The 16,503-nt window shown below is 47.8% G+C and overlaps 1 protein-coding gene and 1 long non-coding RNA gene across 2 annotated transcripts in view; one reads left to right on the plus strand and one right to left on the minus strand.

Annotated features, from left to right (window-relative positions):
• Positions 1–884: 884 nt before the first annotated feature.
• Positions 885–16,503, plus strand: part of LOC141408220 (uncharacterized) — an 86,193-nt gene continuing 70,574 nt past the window's right edge. The window contains exon 1 of the long non-coding RNA XR_012421447.1: positions 885–1,126. This is a non-coding gene — a long non-coding RNA (uncharacterized lncRNA). The remainder of the gene's footprint in view (positions 1,127–16,503) is intronic.
• Positions 15,553–16,503, minus strand: part of CFAP57 (cilia and flagella associated protein 57) — a 76,124-nt gene continuing 75,173 nt past the window's right edge. Inside the window, exon 22 of the mRNA XM_015437254.4 lies at positions 15,553–15,934. Within this exon, the coding sequence (XP_015292740.1) occupies positions 15,720–15,934 (215 nt within the window). The 3' untranslated portion in view covers positions 15,553–15,719. The remainder of the gene's footprint in view (positions 15,935–16,503) is intronic.

Raw genomic sequence — 16,503 nt, forward strand, 5'->3', positions numbered from 1 at the left:
CTAATCCACATCCTGTCCCCAGGGCTCCACCTCTAAACACTTCTTTAGCCAGTTCCCGGCTCTTGTATTCACAGCTCCCGCCTCCACCTCCTCACTGGTCTTTCTGCTCCCCTTGCTCTTCTCCACACTCGCCATTCCCTCATGCCATCCTCCTCCACGATTTCTCTAAAGTGGAGCAAAGGAAAAAAGAGGGCTCTGGATTTGAACCCCAGCTCCAGTCCTTCCCACCGGTAGGAGCATGGCCAGGCACCTAACAGTGGTTGCTGATTTAACGTGTCTTCCAGAGGACAGCATGTCTCACACTGGGCAAAAATAAAGCACATGAGGTCCCTGCCCTCATGGAGCCCCAGTCTGCAGCAGGAGACAGAGACAGAAGCAAGCAGGCTGATGCCTGTGCTACGTGTGGGTGGGGGTTCGTCAGTCCAGAGCCCTGCAGAGCCCAGGAGAGGGGTCTAGGGGAGGCGCCAGGAAGCCTGAGTGGTTCATCTCTTACAGCCTCAGTCTCCTTATCTGAAAAGTGAGGACAATAACATTTATCTTGGGGGGTGGGGATGAGCCACCTGACATCTTCGTTTCGGAATTCCAACGGGGCCTAGAGCCTGCATAGATGCTCAAAGCGTGCTTTTTGAATACATGAAAATGATGTTACCCCTCCAAAGCAGGACAGGGCAGAAGATGTAGGTCCTGGGTCATTCTGGGAATATTACTATGTGGCCGTACACAGGTTACATCCTGACAAGGTATCTGTCCTCCCGGAGACTCCTCTGCAGAGGCTGACCCCTACCCCCCAGGTGGGCAGAGGCTGGTGCCAATGCCTCCAAGGAAGTGGGGGAGGTGGGCGTGGCCATGGAGTCTGTCCCAGCATTCCCCTGGGCTGTGACTTCACTGGTCTGAAAGTGCTTGCAGAGGTGTGCTGAGATAGCGGGGGCCAGGCTGGGGGCAGGGTGGAGGTTCTCAGGGGAAAAGCAAGTGGGAGAACGTAGGGGTGGTGGGGTGTGGGGGGACAATGGGTAACTCACGAGAAGCCTGGACGTGCTGGATCCCATCCGAGAAGGCAGGGCTGAGCAGGTGGGGCACTCTAGCTCGGTTTCCGGGGAGACACTTCACCTGCCTAACCTGCACTCAGGTGAGCCTGTGGGGAGGAGGATGAACAGGTGTCGTTTCCAGGGCAGGGCCTGAGCCGATTGGCTGACGTGGCACTGCTCCTTCTGCTGGGCAGAGGCATTCCTGGGAAGGGAGGGGCTTCTGTCTGCTGCTGTTAGGGCTGGGAACACAATTCGCCGACCTGGGCAGCAGGAGGAATGTTGTCTATCGGCCCCAGAGTCTGGGCGCCAACCCATTCCCCAGCTCCGACCCGATTTAACTTTAGCTCCAGCTTCAAAACCACCCCCTAACTCCAGCTGCAGCTGCAAACCCTAGCTAGAACCCCCAGCTTCCACCCCTGCCCCAGCTCCTGCCGCACATCTCAGCCCCAACTCCCAGCCCCATTTCCAAATTCAATTCCAGTTCCAACTCCAAATCCAACCTCAAGTCTGGCTAGAAATCTCAGCTCCCAACTCCTAACTCCAACTCAAATTCTGGACTAAGGTCCTAGATCCCAACCTCATGCTCAGCCCGAACCTCGACTCCTGTTCCTGAATCCAGCCCCCAAACCCAACGCCAACCTCAAACCCAGCTTTAGCCCCCAAATTCCAACACCAGCAGACCGCAAACACAGCCCCAGTACCTCCATTCCTTGGCCCTAGGCTGGAGCCTCCAAAAGCCCTTCGCTCATTCTCCCTCCAACGCCTGGCTTGCCCCACAGACTGGATCCTACTGGGGAAGCAGGATTTGAGTGAACAGGGAGGAGGGGTGAAGGCCTTTCAGGCGGGAGACAGGAGCTCCCAGAATAAACACTTCAGAATAAACGCCACACTCCTTCACAAGGCTCATAAAGCCTCTGCCACATGCACCAGGTCAGTCATTTGCCACTGGCACCCTGCCCTCCTCTCTGCCCTTCCAGTTTTTGAACTCAAGAGTTCTCTCTTGCCTGGGATATTCGCCACTCCCCAGCCTCAGTCTGAGCGACTTGCATTCTTCAACTGAGATGCCACCTCCTCCAGGAAGCCCTCCCTGATTTGCAGGCTGGTTTAGGTGCCTCTTGCGTGCACCCATGGTCCCTGTTCTTCCCCAACTACTACTCTTACTGCAATGTGCTTAACTGCCTATTATGCATTTACCTGTCATCCTCTGCTAGATGTGTGGTCCCCAGCAAGTACAGGGACAGTGTGTCTTTTACTAATCACCATGACCTCAGTAGCTAGTATGTAGGAAATAATCAACACATATTTGTTGAATAATTGATTAGCAGACTAAACGATAGCGTGAACTGACAGCTGTGGGGGTTTTGAGCAGGAAGCATGTGAGATGAAGCTGGAAAGACAAGTTTGGCTCAGGTGGTTCAGGGTCTTGAAGGCCCATAGTGAGGCACTTGGACCGTGTAAGGGGCCCATGAAGGGTTCTGAAGTTTAACAGGGACACGGTCGGAGCTTCTAATAGGCAAATCTGGCACCACACACACACACACCACCCTCCGGACTGGTGAAAGGCAGGCTGGCTGGAGCTGGTATAGGCTGTCCCTCATCTCCTGGACCAGCCCCTGTGATGTCTCTTGCTGTCTCCTCCTCATGTGTGTGAACTAGAAAAGAAAAACAAGATCACACTTGTCTTGTCATTATCAGTTCACAAAATAATTGTACTTAGCCTGCTTTTGCCATCTCTTTGCTTTGTTCCGTGGAGGTGACTGGAGGCCAGTCATAATTCTAGAACAGCCCTGTCCACTAGAAATATAGCCTGAGCTGCCGGGCACGGTGGCTCACTCCTGTAATCCCAGCACTTTGGTAGGCTGAGGTGGGTGGATCACGAGGTCAGGAGTTCAAGACCAGCCTGGCCAACATGGTGAAACCCTGTCTCTGCTAAAAACACAAAAATTAGCCAGGCATGGTGGTGGGTGCCTGTAGTCCCAGCTACTCAGGAGGCTGAGGCAGGAGAATCGCTTGAACCCAGGAGGCAGAGGTTGCAGTGGGGTGAGATTGCGACACTGCACTCCAACCTGGGTGACAGAGCAAGACTCCATCTCGGTGGGGTGGGCGGAGAAAAAAGAAATATAGTGTGAGCCACAGATATAATTTAAACATTTCTAATAGCTGCATTCAAAAATGAAAAAGAAACCCATACGATTAATACATTGAAATTAATATATTTTAATTGCAAAACACATTTTAATATATGTTATTGATGAGCTATTTTACAGTTTTATTTTGTACAAGGTATTTTATTTTTATTTTTAAAAATAGAGATGGGGGTCTCGCTGTGTTGTCCAGGCTGTTCTCAAACTCCTGGGTTCAAGCGATCCTCCTGCCTCGGCTTCCCAAAGTGCTGAGATTACAGGCGTGAAAAAAGTCTTGAAAATCTGGTGGGTATTATTTTACACTTACAGTGCATCTCATTTATCCCAGCCACATTGCAAATGCCCAGGCACCACATCTGTCATGTGGCTGTGTCCTTACTGGATGGCATGGCTCTAGATGTCCTTCCCCTCAGAGAAAGGTCAGGGCAGGCTGGATCAGGAGGATGGTTGGGCAGAATGGGTGGGGAAACAGTGGTGTGGCATTGCAGGTGTTCATCCTGTCACTTTGCAAAGGATTATAAAGGTATCCCCTTTATAATAAAGGGGCTTGACTCAGAGGAGCAGGGGAGCCAGAGGCCCAACAGGGCTTGCTGGCTGCAGATTCCTCTTGTACACATCTGACATTTATTTACCCACCCTGGTCCCCAGGAGGGTCCAGTCCCAGCCAGACCCATGGGCCAGCTGTTCCAGGCAGAGCTGCAGCAGGGGACCCATGAAATTTTCCTTCTTTTTCCCTTTCCCTTGGGGGTTTGAAGGGAACTTTTTGGATGGGAGAAACAAAGCCTAAAAGCTTTGTTGGTTTAAACATTGATTGGGCAAGGCTCTATTCTAGTTCTGGGTCTTATCAAGTAACTTGGAGTCAAGTGGAAAGGCAGGCTTCTCACAGGGCTGTTGAACTCTGTCCCCAAAACAGAGGTTGTTGGGGTAATTCAGACTGGTGACGGTGAAGGTCAGCAGGAGGAGGCAGCCGTGGGCACAGAGCGGAAGGTGCGGACGAACCACCCGCAGATTCACAAGAAGGTGGCGAATGGGAGTACTTGGGGGAGAACGCAGAGGCTGCGGGGCTGTCTCCCAGCTTCTGCCATGTTCCCACCACAGGCTGTTCTTAACTCAGTGGCCCCAGTGATCCAGTTAGGAGGTGCAGAGTCCTTCCAGCGGCCCACCTCCCTCAGAGGAGCAGAGTCCTCCCGCCGCCTTAAGGCCCTCTCTGGCTTCATTCCTATTGCCTCAGAGCCTCTGCAACAGCAGCTCCATCTGCCTGGAATGCTTCCGATCCACATGACTCCCTCCCTCCCTCCTTCAGGAATGTTCTCAAATGGCATCTTCTCAGGGAGACCTCTTGGTCACCTTGTCTCAAATTGCAACCTCCCCAGTACTTCCTATCCCCTGTCCTTATGTCTTTTATTTCCTTATGTTTCTCCTTAGCATGATCACTCTGACATGCTATATATCTTTCTTATTAAATGGGAGTTTTGTCTCCTAGATAGTAAGCTTCCTGAAGGAAAGGATTTGTGTCTGTTTACTGTCCTATCCCTACCTCCTGGAACAGGACTGGCATAGAGTAGGTGCTCAATAAACATTTGTTGAATGAATGAATGAATAGTGGAAAGAACACTGGGTTTGGAGCTAGATTGATCTTGAAGGTTCAAGCCCCAGCTCTAGCTGTGTAACTGGAGAAAAACTGCTTAATCTCCATGCGTCTCATTCATTTGTAAGACGGAGATGACATAACTTACTTTATATAGTTGTAGGGGGATTAAATAATATAATTCGTCTGGGCACGGTGGCTGGCACCTATAACCCAGCACTTTGGGAGGCTGAGGTGGGCAGATAACTTGAGGTCAGGAGTTCAAGACCAGCCTGGGCAACATGGTGAAACCCGGTCTCTACTAAAAACGCAAAAAATTTGCTAGGTGTGGTGGCGGGCGCCTGTAGTCCCAGCTACTTGGGAGGCGGAGGCAGGTAATTGCTTGAACCCAGGAGATAGAGGTTGCAGTGAGCCGAGATTGCACCACTGTATTCCAGCCTGGGCAACAGAGCAAGACTCCTTCTCAAAAAAAGAAAAAAAAGAATGAATCCATTCAGCATCCATTGATCATATCCTTCCTGTGGCCCAGGTGTTGTGCAGGTGCTGGAGATACTGTGGTGAGTGGAGAGGCACTGTTCTTGCCATCCTGAGGGCGGTCTCAGGGGACAATGGGTGTAAGGCATAGCACCTACAGGCTTCCAGTGTCTCCAGGCGCCCACTCCCTTCTTAGTGAGTGATAGTTCCCCGAGATAGACATCTTTTGGAGTATTGGTCCCATTCACCATGACCATCCTCACTGCAAGGAAGAATCCCAACGACCAGATTATGTTTTGTGACCCACCACTGCAGCTACAGTTGATTAGATAGAGCCTCAGACTCTAGCTAGGCACCCAGATAGGTGAGTGTCCTTTGTGGGTCCAGACAGCAGGATCTGCTCCTCCCAATTTGGGAAATTTTAAAAGGAATTTCCATTTGTAGGTGGAACAAGCCCAACTGACTGAGAGGGAAGCGCTGCGACTGTTTCAGTACGGACACTCTTGGGGACTTGTTTGTACTTGTGTGTTATGTCCCAGCAAGTGAGCATCTTTTCTGGGTACCAGATGGCTGGGTCAGCTCCTCTCAATTTGGGAAATTCCTTAAGGAATTCCCATTTGCTGGTTGATCAAGCCCAAACACAGAAGAGAGAGGAAGCACCCTGACTGTTTCAGTTTGGACGCTCTAGGGGCTTGTGTGTTGCTGCAGTAGTTGGATAGTGTTCTGGTGACTGTGTGTGTTTGATACAGTCATGAGGAATTAGAATTCAATTTGATATTCTTTTGCAATACTGTTTGGCCCCAATCTTGTTTGGAATCTGGAATTGGCTGTTGAATGGGAAAGTGGTATGGAGTTGCATGTATCCAGGCTTTTGCGGTGCTGTTGTAAGCTCAGTCGGGCCTGGTTAATATGTGATGTTTTCCTTTGGTGCTGTTTAGCCCCAGTGTTCTTCGGAGTCTGGGGAGGTTTGGCCCTTAAAAATCAAACTGCCATGAAAACTGCTTTACCCAAAATTTTGGCTCATAGTCTTTGTTGGATTACCTGTCAGGGCAAACAAAGTGTAACCATGTAAAGCTGGTGAGTTTGTATTGCTATGGCATGGGTGAAGTTTCAAGGTAAAAGCTATTGGATTTTCACTTGTATATGTGTCTACATACCTAGATGTGTTTATTTGTATGTACACTTGCTGTTGTATGTTGTGTTGGCTTATAAGAGCGCTCATAAATTAAGTAAATAAGTCTAAGCAATTTTCTTTTCTTTTCTTTTCTTTTTGAGATGGAGTCTCGCTGTGTTGCCCAGGCTGGAGTGCAGTGACGTGATCTCGGCTCACTGCAAGCTCCACCTCCTGGGTTCACGCCATTCTCCTGCCTCAGCCTCCTGAGTAGCTGGGACTACAGGCGCCCGCCACCACGCCTGGCTAATTTTTTGTATTTTTAGTACAGACGGGGTTTCACCATGTTAGCCAGGATGGTCTGGATCTCCTGACTTTGTGATCCTCCTGTCTCGGCCTCCCAAAGTGCTGGGATTACAGGCATGAGCCACCGCACCCGGTTGAAGCAGTTTTCAAGTTCACATGACTTAAGTAAATCTTTACTAAACAAACTGGTTTTAAAATTATTGGTAGAATGAAAATATAAATGTCTTCAGAATTGTCAGCATACATTTCTGTCTGGATTTTATATTTGTCACCGTGCTTGGCCCTTAACTTGGAGGCTCTAAAGAGAGCACCTGAAGTTCACTGGCTATGAAAAAACTGGTTAGGCCGGGTGTGGTGGCTTATGCCTGTAATCCCAGCACTTTGGGAGGCCCAAGCAGGCAGATCACTTGAGGTTAGGAGTTTGAGACCAGCCTGGTCAACGTGGTGAAACCCCATCTCTACTAAAAATACAAATTAGCTGGGTGTGCTGGTGCACACCTGTAATCCCAGCTACTTGGGAAGCTGAGGCAGGAGAATTGCTTAAACCCAGGAGGCAGAGGTTGCAGTGAGTTGAGACTGCACCACTGCACTCCAGCCTGGGTGATAAGGTGAGACACTGTCTCAAACAAACAAACAAACAAACAAAAAAAAAAAAAAAAAAAGAAAAAGAAAAAAGAAAAAAACTGGTTAACAAGGAAATAACCAACTTTAAATGATGGTGTCTAATAACTGTTTTCAGAAATAATCTAGATAAACTGTTAAAAATGAAAGAATTGAGTACATGTAAATGGCATGTTTTAGGTAAACTTTTTGTGTAATTTTAAATCTTAAAATTATTTTGATGCTCATTAACATCTGCATCATTTCCAGTTAAGAAAGGGTTATGATACGGGGAAATATGTTTCTAGAAACTGTGAAACTGTTCTCAGCTATAAAATGCTCACATCTGATAGTTCAGGATTTATTGCTTCCTAGGGTTTCACTAAAACTTAAGGTTACCAAGGATAAGAATTAGAGTTAATATATAATTATGCCTATAAAATGTGCCACAAATGTGCTATTAGTGAGAAAAAGAATAATTATATCTAATTCAGAAGTTATTTAAAAGTAAAATTAATTCAAATTATGGACTTGAAAATGATTATGAAACAAAGTAGTAAGGAACCAGTAAGTAAGGGAGAGAGGTGTGAAGAAAGTCATGGATGTGAAGATGTAATTTTGGCAAAGAAGATTGTAAAGAAAAGATAATAATTTTGTATGAGAAAGGATCTTGTGTGGTGAAATTTTTTATCTTGGAGTAAAATGTCTGGTTATTTAAAGAAAAAACAAGAAGAAAAAAATCTGGGCCTGGATGGAAAACCCAGTCATGTTGTAAAAAGACTTATTTTTTTAAGTTCTGAACAGAAATAGTACATTATATATTTTGTTGTTTGGAGAAGTGGATGAGAGTGGAACTGTTTTAAGTGGTGTTTGTTTCCAGGGTGAGTCAACTGAATCAATAGTTTGGGTTGGTTTCAGATCGGTTCCTTTAATGAAGAAAAACTGTGATATGGATACAAAGTTTTAATGTTCAGGAAAGATTAGCCTTGTCCTTAAGGAAATTATATTGATTAGAATTTCTCTCAAATGAATTTAAAGTGACATTCACTTGGATTAAGTAGTAATAAAAAAGGTGATATTTTCTAGTGATTTTTAAAAATCTGAAGTAGTTTATCACTGATTGACCTTCATGTGTATAACTTGAAAACAAAATATGTGCAAGTGTTGCACTGGTTTGAAGATTTTGGCAGTAAAAGTTACCTAATCAGTTGTCAGTACTGTGTCTAGAAACCAGTCTTGGAAGTGTGATGATGTGCTTTTAAAATAGCTGAAAAGAAATTGTTTTGTACTTGTTCTTACTTTGTCCTTGTTTTGTTGTATAGTATTGTGTCCGGAATTGGTTCCTTCCGGTGGGTTCTTGGTCTCGCTGACTTCAACAATGAAGCCGCGGACCCTCGCAGTGAGTGTTACAGTTCTTAAAGATGGTGTGTCCAGAGTTTGTTCCTTCCGATGTTCAGATGTGTCCAGAGTTTCTTCCTTCTGGTGGGTTCGTGGTCTCGCCTGACTTCAGGAGTGAAGCTGCAGACCTTTGCAGTGAGTGTTACAGCTCTTAAAGGTGGCGTGTATGGAGTTGTTCGTTCCTCCCGGTGGGTTCATGGTCTCGCTGACTTCAGAAGTGAAGCCACAGAGCTTCGCAGTGAGTGCTACAGCTCTTAAAGGCAGTGCGGACCCAAAGAGTGAGCAGCAGCAAGATTTATTGCGAAGAGTGAAAGAACAAAGCTCCCACAGCCTGGAATGGGACCCAAGCAGATTGCCACTGGCTGTGCGGATGGCCGGCGTTTATTCCTTTATTTGGCCCCACCCATGTCCTGATGATTGGTCCATTTTACAGAGCACTGATTGGGCCATTTTTACAGAGTGCTGATTGGTGCGTTTACAAACCTTTAGCTAGACACAGAGCACTCATTGGTGTGTTTTTACAGAGGGCTGGTTGGTGCGTTTACAAACCTTTAGCTAGACACAGAGCACTCACTGGTGTGTTTACAATCCTTTAGCTAGACAGAAAGGTTCTCCAAATCCCCACCCTATCCAGAAGCCCAGCCAGCTTCACCTCTCAGTATTTAAGTGAAAGATTATTTTTCATATTGAATTTACAAAACTGATACTTGCATTTACCATATTTCGATGATGGAGGAAAAAGTTGTCTTAGTTTGGTAAGTTTGGCATAGGGCTTATCACAGTTTTGATGCTTTGGGTCACAGTTCTGTCACTAGAATACTAGCAATTAGACATATGCAATGAGTAACCTATTTTAATACACTGGTTTGAAATACTGCAGGCAGTTATTCCTAAACACTAAATCACAGTGTTTTTATTTGTAACATGTTAGAGAAAACGATAGGACTTTCTTTAGTATAAATATCCTAGTAACTAATGCTTGTGTTGTTAAGTTACAGGGCTTTGATTCTTGAGCCTCAAGAAGGCACCAACCTGATAAATTTTGAGCATTGATACCAGTCAAATCCTCAGGACAGTGATGCAAGGCCAGTTCTGGGCCCATGTGTTGGAATAACAGGGTTTTCTTGGAGTATTGATCTGCTCTTTAATAGAAAATTGGGACCAGGCATGGTGGCTCATGCCTATAATCTCAGCACTTTGGGAGACCGAAGTGGAGGATCACTTGAGGCTAGGAGTTCAGGACCACACTGGCCAACATGGCGAAACCCTGTCTCTACTAAAAATACAAAAATTAGCTGGGCGTGGTGTCATATGCCTCCCAGCTACTTGGGAGGCTGAGACACGAGAATCTCTTGAACCCAGGAGGTGGAGGTTACAGTGAGCCAAGATGGTACCCCACTGCACTCTTGAATGCAGGTTTCTGATAACTTTGGAGATTGTGCCATTGGATTAGAGAGAAAACTTTCAGGGCACTTATTGAAAGGCTGATGTGCTCATATCCCAATACAAAGCAGAGCAGGAGTTGATTGCATGGACTGAACTAATAAGGGACTGAATTTTTTAATGGCTTTTGTTGTTTGAAATATTGCTGATTCTTTTTGTTTTTCAGAGTCTGGAGAATTTTTTTCTTTTGAGCTATTTATATCCTTGAAATATACTTTAAGTGTATTGAGTAGAGTATACTCCTATAAACACAATTTGAAACATGTTTCTCTCTCTGCCTAATTTCTCCAGAATTTGGAAACTATTTGTGAATATATATATATTTTTTTCCCCTGAGATAGAGTCTCGCTCTGTCACTCAGGCTGGACTGCAGTGGCGCGATCTCTGCTCACTGCAAGCTCTGCCTCCTGAGTTCCTGCCATTCTCCTGCCTCAGCCTCCTGAGTAGCTGGGACTACAGGTGGACTACCTGCCACCATGCCCAGCTAATTTTGTGTATTTTTAGTAGAGACGGGGTTTCACCATGTTAGCCAGGATGGTCTCGATCTCCTGACCTTGTGATCCGCCTGCCTCAGCCTCCCAAAGTGCTGGGATTACAGGCATGAGCCACCATGCCTGGCCGAATATTCTTAATTCATGGCAATGTGTTTGCTTTCATACATTAAATAAGAACCTGTTTTCTTTTGTAATGGGGCACACTTGGAGGAACTGGTTACTTTCCCAGTGCTTTGAAATGGCCTTGTGATAGGTTCCAGCAAAGCCAATTTAGGAGAGCTTATGTTGTCAATGATTCTTGCTGCACTTTGTGTAGGCAATCAGGTCAAGTATATGGGACTGAAGCCTATTTTGCAGGTAGATTGGTCCTGCTGTGATTCATCTTTGGTGGAAGTGGCAGACTGGAGAAAGAAAGACTGTTTCAGAAGAAAGCTCTGTATTAGATTAACCTTTGATTCCTCAGCGGCCACGTGGTCACTCATGGTATGGAGCTGCCTACGACACCCCTCCTCAGCATGAAGCAGCCAGAAACATTGACAGCCAGATTCCTCATGATTGAGTAACTGATAAATAGAAAGGGAGCACTGAAACTGGCCCAAGACTCCCAAAGACTGTTCTTTTGGAGGAACATAGAAATTGATCCTTCTGCTGTTAAAGCTTGAAACTTGTATTAGTTTTATCTGAATTCCTTCCTCAGGAAAGGACCTTCAAAAAAAGTATCAGAGAACTGAAACTCACGAGATCACTGCACCAGATGCCTCCTTGCCCCTCCATAGTCCTTGTTTTCTTACACATTGTTACATTTCTTCCCTGGTATATAAACCCCTAGTTTTAGTCAGGGAGATGGATTTGAGGCTGAGCTCTCATCTCCTTGGCTGCAGCACCTGATTAAAGCTTTCTTCATTGGCAATACTTGTCCTCTCAGTGATTGGCTTTCTGTGTGGTGAGCAGCAGGACCTGGACCAAACCTCGGGTGTTTCCCTAACATTCTCATAGTTCCACTTATAATACATTTAATATGTTAATACATGCAGTAGGTGTTTGGCACTAATTCCTATTTGTAGCCCCTGCCAAATCCCATAGATGAGCAATAAATATAAATCTACATAGTAGATGAGCAATATATATAAATTCTTGTATGCTACTGGTCATAGTAGGTGATTAGTAATGCTAGTCCCTCCTGCTTCCAGGTGCACAGAGCAGGCTTATTTCTTTGGAAATCTGCTCCCCAGCCTACCTCAGCTTAGGGCAGTCTGGGCACATCTTAGACATGCTTGAAGCCTAAGTAGGCCCTTGAACCTCCAGTGGTCTAGGAGAGCTCACCCCAGTGGAGTTCAGAAAGAGTGAACTCCCATTCCTGGCACTTCTCACTCCGAATCCAGAGGAGTGATTATAAGGGGATCCTACCTGGGCACACAGATGTTCCCAGGCCTTCAGGTACTTCCTGGGAACAGCAATGGCTGGCCATATTTTGTATAAGAAGCAGGACAGTGATGCTAGAATCTCCTGTAGGTCAGGCTTTTCAGTGTTGAGATAACAGGATACCGGGGGAGTCTCAGCTAGGTAGCTCACACTGCCTGGCCACAGCTGATGCCAAAACTCTAGAAGAAAGTGAGGGGTCCAGTGAGGAATTCTGGAGGTTACTACACAAAAGTGGCACAGCACTCCCCAAAGGCACCAGCCATCACACCAGAATTGAGTGACTATCTAGAGCTCAATGACGGACTGCAACCGGGAGAGCAAGAGTGGAGTCTGTGTGCCAAGGCCTAGTCACTTGAGTGCCCAGCAGGGGCCCTAAGGCTGCTTACAGGAGGAGGTGACTGCTAGGTCTGCTCCAGCCCTGAGGGGGCTGAAGCAGTCAACTGGATGAAGAAACTCGTGAAGGAAAAGGGGCACCAATGGGGTGAGTGCCTTCGGTTTCTCCATGGAGTCTGGATAGACAAAGTAGAGGGAGGTCTTGGACGCTAGAGAACCAATGCCTCCAGATGGGTGGATTAGGAGCAAGCACTGAAGACAGAACATGGAGACATAAGCAAGATGGAACCTCTGGCCCTACATTTACTAACAAGAAGCTGTGTGCACCTCTATGCAGCCAAGAAAACACCTTGTTGACCTGCTGGCCAAGGTGCCAGGTTCTGCTAGGGTGGGGCCCTCCCTCGGCCCATACTTCTTCCTCACCAGCTGGACAGCATCCAGGTTTAGGTTAGGCTTAGATTAGCTTAGCCTGGGAGTTTCCACTCCTTTAACTTCTGATTTAGACTCTCAGGGTTTCAAGTTCCTATAACCTTCACTTGGTCTACAGTGTTTTGTTTGGGCATCTCTCCAGTGCAGTGCATAAGAAGAGTACCTCTGGAGTCACTGGGCTGACTGGGATGCAACCCCACCCCTGCCTGTGTGACTAAGTGCCAGTCACTTTACTCCTCTTTGGTTTTGATTTCCTTGTCTGCGGACCGAGGTCCATCTTGTACTTGAAATGTGACATCTCGATTCGAAGACATTTTGCAGCTGAAAAATCTATCGCTTGAATATTGATATGTCAGCCATTAAGAATTTCCTTCTGGTCTTCAGAAAAGCTCCAGTTTCTAGTGCATTTTTCTTTTTCCCAGGCCCGTGCTCCTTGCCCCTTGGTTTGGCTAACTCAAGAGTTCACATCTCTTCCTCCCCACTGCCATCATCCTGGTCCAAGCTACTGTCCTGTTTCACCTGGGCAACCACGACATCCCCTGCATCCACTACTGCATCCCTTACCCTGTAGAACTCTCCTAGCGGGACAGACAGATATTAAGCAACTAAACACACGTTACAGTGAGGATTATGAAGAAAAACGATGCGGTGCGTGCAGTTTAGGTGGGAGAGAGTCAAGGACTGCCTTTCTGAGGAAGTGACATTTAAGTTGAGATCTAAAGGATAAATAGAAGTTCACAAAGTGAGGTGTGGGGCAAGAGCGTTTCAGGCAGAAGAAACTGTGTGGAAAGAGCTGAAGGCAGGAAAAACCTTGGCCTCTTGTAGGAACTGAAAGGACGCCAATGTGGCAAGAGCTTGGTGAGCAGCGGCACTGACTCCCAGCGGCTTAGCATTGGCTTCTGGGTGGCCCATAGCTTCTGTGTGCCTTTAAGGTCCTGCACAATCTGCCCCTGCCGGCCCCTCATCCCCAGTCTCATTTCAAGTCCGTTTCTTCTGCCAAGGTGAAGCCAACATGCCAGTTTGAAGTGGAGGAGTTTGGGTCCTGGAAGATCCCACCTATCCATCATAATAATGCAATGGGCTGTCATCTTTGCAGCTGAACTTCTCTGGGGGTGCCTGGATCCTTCCCTGCTCTCTGGATCTGGCTTCCCCGTAGGGCGAGGACATGTGAAGAACATGACAGCATGGGGGAATGAGCTGGCTGCTGTGACAGGGTGCAGGCTGGGTGGGGGTTGTTCCTCAGCAAAGAGAGTCTCCTACAGACCCTGTGGAGCCCTTTGCTCATGGCCTTTGCCTGCATGCTCCTTCTGCTACCCCAGCCTTTGGGAGACCTTGCCAAATGTGACTGCCAAGCCTCAGCTCTCCGTGAAAGTCAATCCATGAGCAGTGCTGAGAGTTTCAGTAAAGTGATTACGGAAAGATGGGACAATGCCAGGTTTAAGACAGCCAGAGGTGACCAGCAGGGACCAGCAGGGACTGTGGGCTTAAACATTTCTTATTTGGGTATTAGAGGGGCGTCTGGTCTCTGCAGGTGGGAGAAGAGAGGGACATTGGATTATATTCTTTTGCTCTTTAATGCATAAAGAACTATCTCTCCTGGTACCTGTGTGTGGCTGGGTCTCCCAGGATGGGGCCTGAGAGGAATAACCAAAGGGGAAGTGCATCCCTCCCACCCCAGAAATGGAGGAGCAGCGCAGGACCCTGCAGAACAAAGACAGCAAGTCTAGAATGACATGGAGGCACAGGAAATGAGGGCAGGGCTCTACTTAAGAGTTCCAAGAACAGGGTCAGCAGATAATGTAAGACTTTGGGGAATTCTTGCAACACTTCCATGTCTGCTATTTTACCGTCATCTTTTCCTTCTTCTTTACACAGATTAAAAAAAAAAACAAAACCCTCAGAGGCCAGGCACAGTGGCTTACGCCTGTAATGCCAGCACTTTGGGAGGCCAAGGCAGGTGGATCACTTGAGGTCAGGAGTTCGAGACTAATCTAACCAACATGGTGAAACCCTGTCTCTACTAAAAATACAAAAATTAGCTGAGTGTGATGGCACACGCCTGTAGTCCCAGCTACTCAGGAGGCTGAGGCAGGGGAATCACTTGAACTCGGGAGGCAGAGGTTGCAGTGAGCCAAGATCGTGCCACTGCACTCCAGCCTGGGCGACACAGCGAGATTCCATCTCAAAAAAAAAAAAAAAAAAAAAAAAATCCGGCCAGTCACGGTGGCTCACACCTGTAATCCCCAGTGGATCACGAGGTCAGGAGATGGAGATCATCCTGGCTAACACGGTGAAACACTGTCTCCAATAAAAATACAAAAAATTAGCCGAGTGTGGTGGTGGGCAACTGTAGTCCCAGCTACTCAGGAGGCTAAGGCAGGAGAATGGCATGAACCTGGAAGGCGGAGCTTGCAGTGAGCCGAGATTGCGCCACCGCACTCCAGCCTGGGTGACAGAGTGAGACTCTGTCTCAAAAAAAACAGTCCTTAGAAAGCCTCGCTGCATTTCATGAAGGAGACAGGAATGAGCAGGCTTTGGTCCTTACTGAGCTGGCAGAGGAGAGGCCAGGCGAGGAGCAGCAGGCAGCCCCATCCGCAAGGCCCGGAAGAAAGGGTGGCAGGAAAGCCAGCCCCAAGTCCAGTGTGATCTCTCAGTGCCAGGCAGTCCTGTGCCCAGACAGGGACAAGCATAGGTGGCTTCAGATGAGCTGGAGCGCCCAGTCCTCAGCCTCCCTTCTTTCCCTCTCCTGGCCTTGGCCTCCCAGCTAAGCAGAAGTTAGACAAGGTGTGGGCAAACATCTTTATTCTGTGTCCCAGATTCCCCAGGGCAAGAGAAAGAGGTTGCTGGGGTCAGTGCTGCAGGGACCATACAGACTCCAACCACAAATCTGGCCTGGGGACAGACACGCTGTGTTTCTTCTGGTTGTGGCTGGAGATGGCTCACCAGAGGGGGTCAGTTGGTCTTCACCTCTAAGTCTACCTCAGAGTTGGAGAGGGAAGGAAGCCGAACTCCAGCAAGGGTGTGGAACCCTGTGATCTGCTCTTGCTCTTGGATCTGGTCTCTGAGGCGCTGGATTTCTAGGCGCTGCATTTCGATGATCCTCCCAGTTTCTTCTTGCTCGTTCAACCTTGCGGTGGGAGCCGTGCTGAGCATGTCCCTGCTGGGTTCTGTGAGGGACAGCAGGACTCATGTGGACCTGTCCATTGCACTGCTGCAGAGCCGATCCTCCCCTCCTCCCTCCCTGCTTCCTCAAACATTTATTGGGCACCTACTGTGGAGCCGACACTCAATCCCAGATGCCAGAGGTACAGAGACAAGCCATTTTGCCGTCTCGCAGAGAGATGGAGAAGTGAAGCAGCATACTTTAGAGTGATGAGGTGAATACTGAGAACCACCCCAGCCCAACCCCTCTCCTAAGCCCCCAGATCCGCCTGCACAGAGGCCCCCACCCACGGAGGCCACCCCTTCTCCCATTCTCCACATCCTAGGCAAGATGGCACTCTTCTGCTGACCTATGTTGGCTTCTGAACTGCCAGTCTTTCTCCTTGTGCAAAACCCCTGCTCCTGGAGACAGACCCCTTCCTGCCTCTCCAGGTGTGTCCACTCGTATCCTGTTCCTTGAAGACTTTCTCCCCGAGTCAGCCTCCCTGTCTGAGGTTCTGGCATCATCCTGGGCAATGGCAGTGTCCACCAGGGTCCACGGCTCACCGCTGCCCCACAAGGCTGAACTTGCAGC

The sequence above is a fragment of the Macaca fascicularis genome, chromosome 1 (genome assembly GCF_037993035.2).
Source record: "Macaca fascicularis isolate 582-1 chromosome 1, T2T-MFA8v1.1".
In the NCBI taxonomy this organism is placed as follows: Eukaryota; Metazoa; Chordata; class Mammalia; order Primates; family Cercopithecidae; genus Macaca; species Macaca fascicularis.